The 13,913-nt window shown below is 43.4% G+C and overlaps 1 protein-coding gene across 3 annotated transcripts; it reads right to left on the bottom strand.

The window, feature by feature from the left end:
* Window positions 1-242: 242 nt before the first annotated feature.
* On the bottom strand, window positions 243-10,612 carry CLBA1 (clathrin binding box of aftiphilin containing 1). 3 transcript variants are annotated; one of them, XM_041476416.1, is made up of 6 exons: window positions 10,289-10,612; window positions 9,014-9,684; window positions 5,317-5,465; window positions 3,775-3,904; window positions 1,897-2,010; window positions 243-917 (listed from the first exon to the last, which is right to left on the bottom strand). In XM_041476416.1, the coding sequence occupies exons 2-6, from the start codon at window positions 9,455-9,457 to the stop codon at window positions 750-752; spliced, it is 1,005 nt and encodes a 334-aa protein (XP_041332350.1). In that variant the 5' UTR covers window positions 9,458-9,684; window positions 10,289-10,612; the 3' UTR covers window positions 243-749. The 3 variants fall into 3 exon arrangements, with proteins under 3 accessions (XP_041332350.1, XP_041332349.1, XP_041332351.1); XM_041476415.1 differs by having other exon boundaries at window positions 10,293-10,612; XM_041476417.1 differs by lacking the exon at window positions 1,897-2,010 and having other exon boundaries at window positions 10,293-10,612.
* Window positions 10,613-13,913: the final 3,301 nt, after the last annotated feature.

The following is a 13,913-nucleotide window of genomic DNA, read 5'->3' as shown; positions in this document are numbered from 1 at the left end:
GGAAGATGGGCAACAAGCAACAGCTTCCATAACATTTTAAAAGGGCAGGAATTTATCCCATTATTCACGTCCTGAACTGCAACGCTGCTGAGCTTTCACAAGCAGGGGATGCATGGCTGGATGAACCCAACGTGTCCTGTGACAATCAGCTTCAACAAGGTCATTTATTTCAGCCAGAAATCAATCCCAGAATGAAGCATTTTGCTGCCTCCACCCCTATCACCACAGCAGGCTTCACCAGGCAGGAATTAAAACACTTTTATTCTGCTAAACCCCACTGAAAGTCCCCAGATGAAGAAGGCTCTTCTCATTACACCCAGCAGTGGCAAAGCCACAGGTCTCAGCTGATCCAAACTGGAGCAAGAATGAGGAGAGATGGTGACAAGGCACGTTGCAACACATCTGAGATTGTGCAGATTTTGGCAGGGAAAGAAGGGTTTTGATTGAAGAGGCATTAAGGTCTGAAAGGTCAGTAGTTCAGGAGAGTCCACCAGAGTTATCTTGAAGCAGCATTTACTGTAAGAGACACGACTCTGCAGCAAAACTTAGCAGGGCAAAATTACAAAATTTGACTTCTCAACTAAACAGGAGAAATATCTTCTAATAACATGGCCTTAGGTCCCTCATATACAGCAATATGTCACTTTCCTGAAGAATGTCTGTGATCTAAAGTACCAAGTCAGTAACAAAACGAAGGTAAACTGCATTCAGTTAAAAAAAAAAAAAAAAGGCTAAAAATTGCATTTAGTTCAACAAACATCACTACTGAAAAATTTCATTTTTAGATTGTGCGTAGAAAAAATCTGCTTCTTCCTTGGGATTGTTATACACTGTGTGTTTTCATTTGATGATGTGGTCTTCAAAAAGAGGTTACAGTTGAAAAAGTGACCATGTCTGGAGTCTGGTGACACAGAAAGCTGAGTGAAAAAGAAAAAGTTAAATTTTTCCATCCTACAGGAGGTTAATCACTTTGCATATGCCAACCTAATTTTTATAAATTTTCATTAAAATAGTATTTTAAAAAATTATTTTAAATTTTTAGATGAAAAAACATAAATATGAAGATAAATGGAAAGTATCCCATTGCAAGATTTGAATTACTTTAAATTAGAAATAGCAACTTGTGTTTTTTAATGAATTTTTCTTTGAGACACCAAGCTGCAGGATTTGTTCTTTCCCTTATGAGGCTATCCCAGAAAAATATTACCCTTTTACCTTAACTTTGTACCATGATTTTTTTTTTCTTTTATTCTTTCTTTGTCTACCTCAAACCACTTCTCCTTTGTCTAGACCCTGTTCCTGAATTTTACACACTTCCAATGTGATTCAGCCACTGTGATCCCCCCATCACGTACTCACTGAAGAAAGCAGAACTGAATTATGAAGGAATGAGTTGTACAGTCCTTTTAAGTTTCATTTCTGAATTCTCCATCCCATCATCTCCTAAGTACAAGGTTCCCAGACCAGTTACACACCTTGGCTGTCCAAGGCAGTAAATAGAATAAAACAGAGCAGTGAAAAGTATGTCCCAAACTATCTGTCTTCACAGTGACAACAGCTGCTCAGTTTTATTCTCCACTGAGGAAGGGACCTCGGGTTAAGCACACTCCTCCAAAATACCTTGCTAAAACAGAGCGAGGTGACTGAGGTGTTTTACAGCAATGGAGAATGACACAATTTTCCTTCCAGCTTGCATTGCTACAACAAGAAACAAACAAGTGCCAAGGTATCTTTTCCGGAGCAGTCAGAGAGGTTCCAAAGAGCAAAAACCAACTCCACAGCCAAAAGCTGTACAGCACCAAGCCATTGCATGAGAACACGTGCTGGAACAGCAGGGAGGAACGTGAAATACACTCCATGGTTCTCTGGAGGTCTCACTTCCAGAGTAATCCTTACCTTGGTCTGGATCAATGCTTTGCAGTCATTAACACTGAATCCATCAAATCTAAAGTCCTCATTATCTTTGACATTTGATTCCTCAAAAATATCAGCCTGGTTCTCTGAAATGTCCTATAAAACATAATTTACCTTTTATTTATGAATTTATTTATGCATTTCTCTCTGATTTCGATGCATACAACGTAAAGAGAAGTTTCCCTCAAACAACAACCACTAAATTTTACTTTCTGAAGCTGCATTTTATCATGTGTCCCCCTTTGCATTAAAACAATTTTATGCCAGGACCAGTTCAACAAATGATGCCTTACGTTTCACCTTTTGTATTTTTCAGATTCTGTCCTGCATTAGTGTATAACTCTGAAGTCTGTATAGAATGCTAGTTAGCTTTCTTCACATTTTGGTCAGACTAAACAATCCTTTTAGGCCTGAGAACCGAGGTCATCAACACAGCCTCAGGCCCAAAAAGTACAAACAAAAGTAAACTGGGGAGAGAAGCAAACTGGGGGAATGTGACTTCAATACCTGACGGTAAAATTGAACAACTAACCTCTGATATGCAAACAGACCAAGCTTATATCCATCTGAGAAAATTGCTGACTGCTGTCCATCTTGGGTGCAGCCTCTGCAAGGCTTTGCACTGCCCAAGGAGCATCTTTGAAAGCACTTGAATAAATACCTGCTTTATTCTCTAACTCTGCCTAGCCTCTGTTCCAGGTAGCTCCTCAAGGCATCACCTACCACACATGGATCTGTGGCTTCAATTAATAACAAAGCCATTTCCAATTAGTATTAGCCTTAATTAGCACCAAAGCATTGCTGAGAAATGCCTCTTAATCAGTACTGTTAAAAGCAATACAGTTTTCCAGTAATAGATGAGAAGTAATGATGTAAGTTTAAGCTGCCTGGGCATTGATTTAATGCTGGGGGGCAAGAAAGAAACAGAATGGGAGTTTAGCTGTATTAGAGAAATGTCTCCAGTTTTCTCTCTGTTAAATTACAGTTCTACAAAGTGACTTTTTCAAGTGCAAAACAGGTTTCTACCTTCAGCACCATCCTTCTGTTTGCATATAACTTGCATGAAAAGTCAAATATGCCCATAAAATCATTACCTTGCCAATCCCATGCTTCAGCATTCAAATAATCAAATTGAAATAGTTACTTCTGAAAATTACATGTGACTAATTAATCCCAGCTAAATAACTGAATTCTAAACCATCCCCGACACCTGTACCTTCTCAAAACAAGAGATTGTTAAACAGAGACATTTCTACTTGAGATCTTTCAACACTGCTGGTTTGGTTTCAATCCAATTTAAAACATACACTCCCTCAAGCTTCACAAAAACAGACAGAGGAATGAAGTGAGGAAAGGGGAAGCTGAACACACTTTCAGTTTCTTCACAGTAAAATCATCCAGTAATTACTGTAACAGCCTCTCTGATTCAGATCTGATTTTCACTTAACAGAAAGTGAATACAGATATTAGAGGCTGACAGTTTTCCTGCACTCTGAGCAAAAAAAGTAAACAATCCTACTGCCCACACACCAGGGAGCTGCTTCTCCATCTCTACCACCTGACAGCTACTTCTCCATCTCTACCTAAGCTGGGTGTACCACCTAACAACAGGGAATTGTGTCAGGCAGACTTCACTGTAAAGACAATTAAAGTGTGATCCTGCACAAGTTCATAGTTACTTACACATGAAGACGAGAAAACACTAAGCTATTGTCTTAAAAAGCTCTCTGTTTAAAAAACACAAACCCTTGTGACTCACCCAGGTCTAATCCCTCATGCATCTGCATGTGCAGCTTACAGAAGATCAGATTCCCAACCCAGTGTTTATGCTGGCAGAATGGAAAACCATTGTTCAATTACCTTGTGATTTGCATCTACTCCGAGAACACTCCAGAGGTTTTCCTGGCAATGAGATTTACTCCAGGGATGTCTTGAGCTGGGGGTATTATCAAAGTCTCTGAGTGCTCTCCATACGTTTCCAGAATCCATGCTAGGAAACAAAACACACTTTGAGGTTTCCAGTGAACATATGCAACAATTATTTTCACTACACACAGCTGTACACTAACCTTCATCTAGCAAGCAACTTGTCTTAAAACTCTTTTCACACGTGTCCAAGCTGCCAGCCCAATGCACTAATGAGCTGGCATGACAATTAGTGGAAGCAGTAGGTCAGCAGAAGCGTGTGTGTGCTCCTCAGATAAGAAGGGCATCAGAAGCACATCTCAGACTGCTACAAGCCAACAGCTCGCAGTGTTCAGCTGCTTCTGTGAAACGTGGGCAGAGTTCAGCCCTGTCAGCTCTGCACTTTGCCTTTTCTGTCTCTCAAGTCTTTCTCCGTCCCATCGGCCACACTTCACCCCGGCAGCACCTGTCCCACCAAAGAAGCCAAAGGCACTCACTGCTGAGACAGGGAGAAGGAGGGAGCTCCCTTGACGTGGCACTTTGGATTCTTACACTGCACTGATCACACAGAAAAATTCAGTTGGGCTTTACTTAGTTTGCAGTTGTCATTGACCCTAGTTACTCGTCACAGTAGATCAGGAAATTTTTGTTTTTACCTGGCACTCTGCTGTAATAGTGCAGTGCCCTTTACAATTACATTTCTCCACAAGTTTGATGCTGATTAAAATATAACACCTATGCAGGGAACACGGCTGAAAGGGTACCCACATTAAAAGTTTTACCGACATTTCTTCTGAGTCTTAGGACATTTCTCAAGTAGGGTCTGACACTGCTTTCTAGACACAAAGCCTCCAAGTCATGAAAAAATAACTGCAATGCTGTTCAGTAACTACAATGCTGCTCTGAAGCTGCTGATCCTTAAAAAACATGTAACAGAGCTAGAAGTGCTCCAGCTGTTGCAAGAGAAAGCTTAGTTAATGATACTAATTGCTATTATCAGAGCCCAGGAAAGAAGCCAGATGCACCACAGATTCTGAAGCACATCTGGTTAAACATGAGAAGAAGTTAGCAACGGGGAAAACTGAGAGGGGAGGAAAAAAAAAAGCAAGATGTTAGTAGAAGCAGCAGCCTCCAATGATGAAGAAATAAGTGGGATGTGCTGTAAAGGAAGGACAAGCAAACAGGAAGAACAGGCTGCCTGTTGGGTGCTGGCATTCCAGAGGCTTAGTCATAAGGAGGCACACCAACAGCAGGAAAAACCCTAAGCAGGAATTTGTAATTTTGATATATTCCCTTCATTGTTTTCCAATGGCTAAGACACCATCCATTTCCTTTAACAATGTGCTACAAAACTGGTAAGATCTATACACTGAAAGGCATAGTACTAAAAAGGTTTTTAAGTGCACCACTGATTTCTAAATTATGAAACAAACTGTGTACTTGATGAGGAACTTTTTCTTTCCTTTTTTTTTTTAACTGCTAATCTAAACTCATTACCAAAGTTGATTCTTCAAAAGTTCAGGAATCCAAACATCTTCATTTTTTGCCTCAAGAACTTGCTCTAAGCTTGTTATGCACTCTCTGGACTGTGGTACAAAGACTTCTGGAAAGCCCAACTTAAATATCTCCTCATAGCTGTGGTCTTCCTAGAAAAAAAAGAGATTTTTATTACATACATCATACCAGCCACCCCCTAATTCATGAAGGACCTAGTCCAAAGACTACATTAATTCTAGAGATTGTCTTATTGTTTTTAGAATTTATATTTATATTAATATTAACAGCAGAGGGACTGAGCTCATATTTCAGTGTTTTGAGTATTTTGAGTACTTAGAATTAAAGGAAGCAAGAGTCCCAGAGTTTCTGGTGAACCTCAGTCTTTAACTTCCCAGCTTCTCAGTCACAGACTCGCATATTTGACACTTGGGGCTCCTCCTTCTGCTCAGCTATTTCACTCCAGGTCAAATCTCATGTATCAATTCAAGAGCTCGTTTTGCTAACTCAGTGTTCAAACACTGCTAATTCAATGTAACACACCTGCCAAATGCTCCAGGTACCAATAAATACTTGCACTGTGCAAGTCTGCAAAAAAGCTGGGGTGAGGATGTTTCTATAACCTTGCCTTTGCACAAAACTTTGCCCAGCCTATGTTAAAAAATCAGAGCCAGATTTAAATCCTTGCTCCTCCTGAAGCAGTGATGAGCAGGTTTGGAGGACTGACCACAGCACAGGAGGGATCCAGACAGGCCTAGGGGAAGCAACCTCTAGTAAGCAGGGTTATCTGACAAGTAAGAAACACATACACAAGGACAAACATGCATAATTTACATCCTATCCTAGGGGCATGCCATCTGGTTCAGAAGCTGTATCCTTTTATTCCTTCAAGGAAGGAATGACTGCAATTTTCCAAATAAAAGCAAATTAATTGACTTCACCACCCTGCCCAGGGACTGCGATGCACGAGCAGCAACGCTGTGTGAAAACTCAAGAATGGAACCAGTCAGTTTGGGGTTTTTGCCCAGCAATCAACAATTTAGTCTGAAAACCCTAAGCATGGATACTCCATATTTTTATAGTTTCATTTAATTGTAATTCAAACAGCTGAAATATTTCCATAGTCTCATTACACAACTCAGACAGGTAGGGTGAATACTGAGAGAGTATGTATTTAATGTAAGGATAAGTGGGAAAATCAACAGAGCTGGTAGAAGGGTTCTGCTCTTCTGACCGTGCTTCAAGGAACAGAATCTGTGCCCCATGCTGCCCCCTCCTGAAGTAAGGCCTTGCTAAAATATTGTCCTAATGATTCACTGCTGGGACATTCAAAGAATCCTGGGTAAATTCCTTTGAATCTTACCCAAAGTGTCACAATACTTTCAATCAAGTTGTAAATTATTTCAACAGGGATACAACATGGAGGATCCTGATGGATGCTCGAGAAGCAGAGCTCTGCGAAGTAACACTGGCTAAAGCATACATGGTCAAGGAAAAAAAAAAACAAAAACAACCAACTTCCAGGTAGGCACCAAAGTGAAGTGGGATGAGAGGAAAAGCCAGGCAGCTGCTCTTGGCTTTGGGATGGGGGAAGTTACAGCCCCAGGGAGTGCATCGAGGGAAGCACAGCTCTGCCTCAATTGCAGCTTCTCCCTAGAGCCTTGGTGCTGCTCCAACACACATACAAGTCACTGACTTCTAGTTGAGCCAAGACAGATCAAGAGATGTTTTTATTACCTTTATTACTGTCTATTTCAGTGAGTGTTTCTGAAACAAAGTTTGGGTATATTTCCATTTATCTTGTGGCTTTGTACTAATGATAAAAAAAAAAACAATGTACAAAGTTCACATCAGTATTTTCTGAATAAATCCTCTATATCCTATTATATCAAAATACCCCATGGCTTAAACACATGCACCAGTCCCTCTCTCAAAGGCCAGTGTTTAAAGAGCACATGAAAAATCCTCGAAGTGTTCAATCCTTTGGCCAAAATACCCAGCTACAGCAAGGAAATTAGTGATTGTTTCCATCTTAAAACACATGATTCTGATCCCAACTGACGTCATTTAATTAACTGAAGCAATAAATACTGAAGGTCAGACCTCTGACCTGAGATGATTTCAAGAGGTCCCCTCCAACCCACCTGGCCTTTTTCTATTGATCATACAGAAGCCAGAGTCCCAGTCCAAAGATTTTATGGTCTCAAACTAACAATGCAAAAAGCACAGGGATAAAGAACCAGCTACACATATATTCTACACTCCAAGGAATATCCAGCAGCTCTGTGGCTGTTTCTGTACCTTGAGATGAGAAAAGACAACTTGAAACTCTAAGCATGGTTAACTTATTTAACTCATGCTGGACATTTCCTCCTGCCTTTAACACATGCAAAATAAAGAAAAGGCTTCAGTAAGATTAAGATCTACTGCTTTTGGAAAGAAGCCAAGCAACCTGCTATATTCCATTTCAGCTTCAGTCATTACAACATTCTCTTTCTCCAACAGAAGATTTCTTGTCTGCCACTTCCAGCATTACAAAACATTTGAATCCTCTGTTTGTGCACACCAATAACCAGGTATTTTGTGTATCTACATTCAATCAGTGTGGGCAGCTTTTCCCACCTGCATCTTTCTGCTTTTACTAGTAATACTTTTGCAACAAGAGAAATTCCTAGGCAAAGGGCAAGAAATCCTGTCTCCAGGAAAGTCTCAGTCTCCTACGCACACTAAAACTCACCCAACAGACTACAAGCAGTAAGTTATTTCTGCTACAGATTAACCCCATGGAAGTCTTAGCTGATTGTTCTCTCTTTTCAAATGTTGTCATTTAGGATGAAAGTAGTAAGAACAAGGGAATTTTGTTCTGTATTTCTATGTTCTTTCTGCCCTTGTGTTACTTTCCTTCCCTTTGCTGATGCATGTTTGGTCCACATGGAAACACATTTATCCCAACAATATATAACCCTTTACCTGAACCTTTTTTTTTTGTGTGTGTGTGTGTGCTAAAAAAAAATTCATTGCATTAATTACTCAGAATTTTAGCTCTAACAGGTAAGAGCGAATGTTATATCCTATGCTAAAATATGAATTATGTTATTTCTATTAATGTCTTGTGTGGTACCATCAGACTAAAATTCCAGAAAAACTGTTGATATTATTCAGAGAGTATACTAAATAACAAAAATACATTGGTTTTGCCAATTTCTAACTCAATGGTATGTGGGTTTTTGAAGTTATTTTGAAATATTTTGAAGTTATTTTGGGTTATTGAAGTAATTTCTTCATTACTTCAATAAGTTTGCAGGCAACTCACAGAATTTCTGTCCACCCTGCTTTTGTCACCCACCTTCCCGAATTGTTGTTTCTTATGCTCTTTCTTGTCTAAATTTTACACTGCACGTCCTTCAGGGCAAGGTTCATGGTGCCTACGTGCTTACTTGCCTATGTGCCTACTTATTCCTAGTGCCTAGAAGCAAAATAGCGCATTACATTCTTTAAAGCTCTCCAGCAGCACAGCTTAAGGATTTGTCAAACAACTGCAAAGAAGTTGCTTTCGTTCCACTTGAGGTAGCTGCGAAGTAGCAGGACAGCTTTTCTCCTTGTGCAGATTACCCTCTGCAGAGAAGACAGATGAGGACCCGGAGGTGCAGGGAGCAGTAACACAAACATTTCAGGTCCTGGGTGTGCTGTGGACACGTACCTCACCCCGCGAGCCCGGAGCCTGCTGCATCCCATGGCACAGAGATGGCTCAGCGCTCAGGTGAGCAGCAGAAACGCTGAGGTCCGGATCGGCTCCCCTGGCTCCTGCTGACTTCACCAAAACCTCAAGGTTATCACTGAATCTCTCTGGTTTGTCTAAGGGCTCCCTGAAGCCTTCAAAATCACCCCAGGAGCCACTGGGTTCTGAGGTACTAAAGCTGCTCTCAGAAAACTCCTCACGACTTCTCCCTTCGCTGTTCGTTACAGGGAGGCTTTGCTGCATTGCTTCAAGATTAACAATTTCTTCTCTACTTGTTCTTCCATTCCAGTTACAGCCACTTTCATGGAGAGACACGCCACCTGCCTCAGCTGCCAGGTCTTTTGGAAGCTCACAGTGTGGTATGTCCGTACCACCAAGACTTTCTACCACCGACAAGTTCTGCATCTTTGTTCAAGAAGAAAAAAATTATTTCTTGAAATCTGTACTGCAAAAAGGTTACGGAAGTTCAGTTGCATCAGAAATATGAGTGTTTCCAAAACAAAATCAAACTCTTCATTTCACCCCAAAGAATAACAACACTGCTGAAACAAAACAGGATGTCCTTCAGCCTCTCCTCCAGTACTCGGCATGTGCACGTTATTCGGCCTCACTTTCTGTGTAGAGTATTAAGCCTGCAAAGAAAGGATTATAAATAAATACCTCTGTGATAAGGCCTGTGTAGGAATAAAGATAGCTGATAAGGTAGGAGAAAGAATGCCTGGGTTAAAATAAACACATTCCAGCATTATCCACTGAAAATTGCTGTAGGCAAAATTATTTAAAATTTACACTGAACTATCTGCCCACACCACAAGAAAGCCATTAAATTAGTGAACAATACTCAGCAAATACATAACAGAAGTTGCTGGATTATTAACTCAGTATTGACTGAGTACACTGGAGACAAACTAAAATAACTACAGTCAACATCCAACACTTTAAAAGTATTTTCTGTGACTGCTTCATCCACCTCGTGCAAACTCAAATAATGCAAACTCAAATAGTGCTATTTCTGCCGGCACGGGCTGCCCCATCCCAACTACTAGAATCTTGTAAAAATACAGTATTTGCAGCTATGTAGGTAACTAAGGCAGATCTAATAAATTCATTTTGGCATCTGTAAACGATACAGACCGTCCTGCACTGGTCGCGTTAGATTAACCCCATCTCCTCAAGCATTTTCCCGAGCTGTTTTGGGGGGCGGGTTAAAAAGCACTCACTAAACGCGCCTCTCACCGACCTGCCGCGGTGCTCAACAGACCCAAATGTGCGGGTTTTTCCCCCGGGTTTCCTCCGCAGGCGGGCCGGGCACAGAGCAGGGCAGGTCCCTCGCCTGTCCCCAGGGACACGCTGGAGTCCGCGGGGAGGGACAGGGCGGGGCACGCGCGTCCGGAGCCGCGGGCGCTTCGCCGGGGCGGCGGCTGCTCCGCCCGCGCTGTCACCGGAGCGGTGTCACCGGAGCGGTGTCACCGGAGCGGTGTCACCTGTGCGGGCAGGGAGCAGCCCCACCGCAGCAGCCCCACCGCAGCAGCCCCACCGGAGCGGCCTCACCGCCGCCCGCAGGTCGCCAGGGGCGGGCCGAGGTGTGCGGGGCGGGCCGGGGCGGGCGGCGGGGCCGGCACCGCCCGGGGACAGCCGAGCGCTCGGTCCCTCCGCCCCGCGGAGCGCAGGGAGGCTCAGCGCATCCTCAGCGCCCGCTGTGCGCCCTCGCTCCGCTTCCCCGGGCCTCGCTGGCACCCGCATCCCTCGGGTTACAGCCGCCCTGCCCGCCGGGAACAGGCTGGGGTTCAAATTGTGATGTGAAAAAGAAAAGTGTACTCGCTCTTTTTTTCCTCCCCCAGCTCCTTGCTGCGGCCTGGCAGGCTAAGGAGGCACGGTTTGATGGTGGGGGTTGCTGTTTGCCTTTCATTTGAGACTAGCTAAAATTCCCACATAGTTGCAAAGTTCCAGGATATGGACTTTTAAAAAACTGACAATCAGTCCACCCATTAACAGAACCTCAGGATCAAGCAGTAGGAACAGAACAACAACAATCCTCTTCCTCCCTCTCTTCTTTTGCCCCCCACCCCCCCAAGATATTTGGCTCTCTCTGCTGAGGCTGAGGCTGGATCCCCTCCCGACAGGGAAAGCCAGAAGCTGTGAGTCCAGTGCTGCACACAGGCCACCCCACGGCCCGGGTGACCATCCCATCCCATCCCATCCCATCCCATCCCATCCCACCCACCTGGTGAGGAAAAGAGGTGGGAGGAGGCTGCGTGCCCCTGGCTGGCTGCTCCCTGGGGGTCAGAGGGAATGACACCGAGAAAACTCCTGAGCTCAGCTCCCTGTCCTCAGGCTGGGTTAAACATCTGGGTAGTCCCAAGGAACAGGGGACAGTTGTAAAAGCAAGGAAAGAGTTTTTCTGGAGCAAGGCCCAAAGTAAAAAGCTTTTCCTAGGCACTACAGTACATATGTTTTCCAGCCCAGACACAGACACATGCACTCCTCCCACGCATCTGACTCTCATTCCAGGCTTTATCCGAGGGCAAGAGGCTGGATTTGGGAGCCATGCCCAGACGCAGAGCCAAAGAAACTTCATTGGCAACTGTCTGAAAGGTTTGTTTTAATTTGTTTTCTTTCTGCTTCGGAGCGGTTTCCTGCCCTGCGTGGCCATCCCGTGGCAGCTCTCGGGAGCTGGCCCAGCCCGGAGCGCCTGGCCCGGCCGAGGGCGCCGCGGGGACCGCAGAGCTTCCAGCGCTCTCTTCAGCTTTCCAGCGAGACCAACATTTTTTTGCAGTGACTGAGATGGTTTTGCTCGGCTTTACGCTTTCACCTTTGTCTTCTCGAAGGAGCAGGCGGCGCAAAGGCTGGGGGAATCCTCTCCTCTAGCAGGGCTGCGTGGGTTCTGCAAACCCTGCGGAGTGCGGGGTGTCCCTGCAGCAGAGCTGGGAGCTGTGCTAGAGCTGGGGATCTTCAGAAGCTGCCACAGGCCTCTGACACCCGAGTGTGGTAACAGATCGAAGTTCCAGCGCCTTCTTCCCAGAGCAGCATCAGAAACCCTGTGAACGCTGCTGTCTGCGTGTCCCCAGCACACCTCATCACCCACCCTGGGAAATCTCAGTTGCCAGCCCTGGGTCCCTGCAGTGCAACAACTGGCTGCAGCCTCTGCTGGGTGTAGCCGCTGCTGCCTTCTGCTCTCAGGCAAATGCTGCTGGAAACCCACACAAACACAAGGAAAACGCGCGCTGGTGTGGTTTGGGAAGGTTTTCACTTCAGAAGGGGTCGGTGTGAAGCACAGCTGCCCTGCAAAGGGGATTTCACCTGCCCTCGTCTGAATTCAGTCCTCTGGACTCAGCTGAGTGTGTGGCAGCTGCTGCTGGGATCACCAGCTCCTGCCTTAAATGACACTGGGTTAAGTTAGAAGCATCAACACGGTTGGATTAAGAATTTTCCCCTCTGAAGTCCAGTGGGATAAAATTCCTGTTATCTGTTTGGGGGAAAAAAAGAGTTTTACAGTTCTGTCAGACCAGGCCTTGTGCATAATTACTGCAGTAAATCAATATTTTCTTTTTGAACTATCACCATGGGTTTTGGTTTGGTTTTTGGTTTTGTTTTTGTTTTTTAATAACTCAGTCCTTATTTAAAAGGTAAAGAGGTCAAAAGCTTCAGACATGGACTATAAGCTTATATTTAGACACACACGTATGCATCTACCAGAGCAGAACATCATTACTCAAAAATTCACCAATGCAAGCAACTGAACTGACTGAACACTCATCTTTAACTATTCATACTGCTCCTCTCAGCATTCCTGCTGGAAATTCATTAGAGTTTAGTACACATACTCTAGAATATTTTTATTTTTCTTTTTATCCTTTTGAAAAATACCAATTTGCAGTGAAAAAATTCAACATAATAACTGCTTACTTAAGTGCTTACTTTCAGGTCAAATCAGCACCATGCTGCTGTATTAAAAATTTGTGTTTGCTTATGAAAGACCTGTTCCTGGATTATTGAATTGTGTGGTTCCCTTGTAAATGACCAGGATTGTTTTTTTATGGATTGCTTTTTCCTTCGTTCATTTTCTCTTCTAGAAAAAAATACAAGCAAGAGATACCTTTGTATGCAGAATTTTCAGATTTGTTTTGGTTTACTTAATTGAAGTTTTAAACAACATTAACTTGCTATTTAAAGGACTGAAGGATTTTCTTTAATTTGTATTAAATACTTGGATGTCTTTTCTCGTAAAAAATAATACATTTAGCTGAAATGATGTAAAATGTCACTTAGAAAATAGAAGTAAACATGTTTTCAGAAGCAAATAAATAATTTTGAATGACTCAGAATGGCATTTCAATAAATCAGCTGCCTTTTCAGTTAGTGATTGGTTTTTTTATCCTGAGTACCCAGAGTTTAGAATGTAGGACGTCATCAATTTTTTCATTTCCATGAATACAGAATGCTCAGCTTTTTGAAAAACCACTGCAAAGATCAGGTCTACATGCTGATCTATCTGACTATCTGTGCCTTACGTTTGAAGATGGGCTTGATTTTTCCATTGATTTTTCCACTGAATTCCCTCCTGGAGGCACAGTGGGTTTGCCATACCTTCTTCCCTCTTCGCTTTGCTGCTGGCATGGATGGTTGGTAAGGTCGGTAAATCCATCCTCTTCTTCCTGATTTACACATGAGAAGAGAGGAGAAGAACTTCAGGGCAAACCTTTCCCCTACCCAGTGCAGATTCCCGTTTCCACTGTGGAATACTGCTCTGTGTGCTCTCCCAGTGAGGTGGGAGCTGCTGGCACCAAGGAGCCACCTGCAGCTCTTAGCAGTGCCTGGGCTAAAAGACGAACCAGGATTTTTCCAACAGCAGATGGCAGCT

The sequence above is a fragment of the Pyrgilauda ruficollis genome, unplaced genomic scaffold, assembly GCF_017590135.1.
Source record: "Pyrgilauda ruficollis isolate IOZ18807 unplaced genomic scaffold, ASM1759013v1 scaffold38, whole genome shotgun sequence".
NCBI classification, from domain to species: domain Eukaryota; kingdom Metazoa; phylum Chordata; class Aves; order Passeriformes; family Passeridae; genus Pyrgilauda; species Pyrgilauda ruficollis.
This window is presented reverse-complemented; position numbering and strand designations above follow the sequence as displayed.

Bases quoted from the DNA above. Each gene is read 5' to 3' on its own strand.
- CLBA1 (XM_041476416.1), bottom strand. From the start codon at position 9,457: ATGCAGAACTTGTCGGTGGTAGAAAGTCTTGGTGGTACGGACATACCA. The intron at 5,466-9,013 runs GTACGTGTCCAC...TTTTTTTTCTAG, and splicing joins CTCCGGGCTCGCGGGGTGAG to GAAGACCACAGCTATGAGGA. The intron at 918-1,896 runs GTAAGGATTACT...TTTTTCACTCAG, and splicing joins AAGCATTGATCCAGACCAAG to CTTTCTGTGTCACCAGACTC.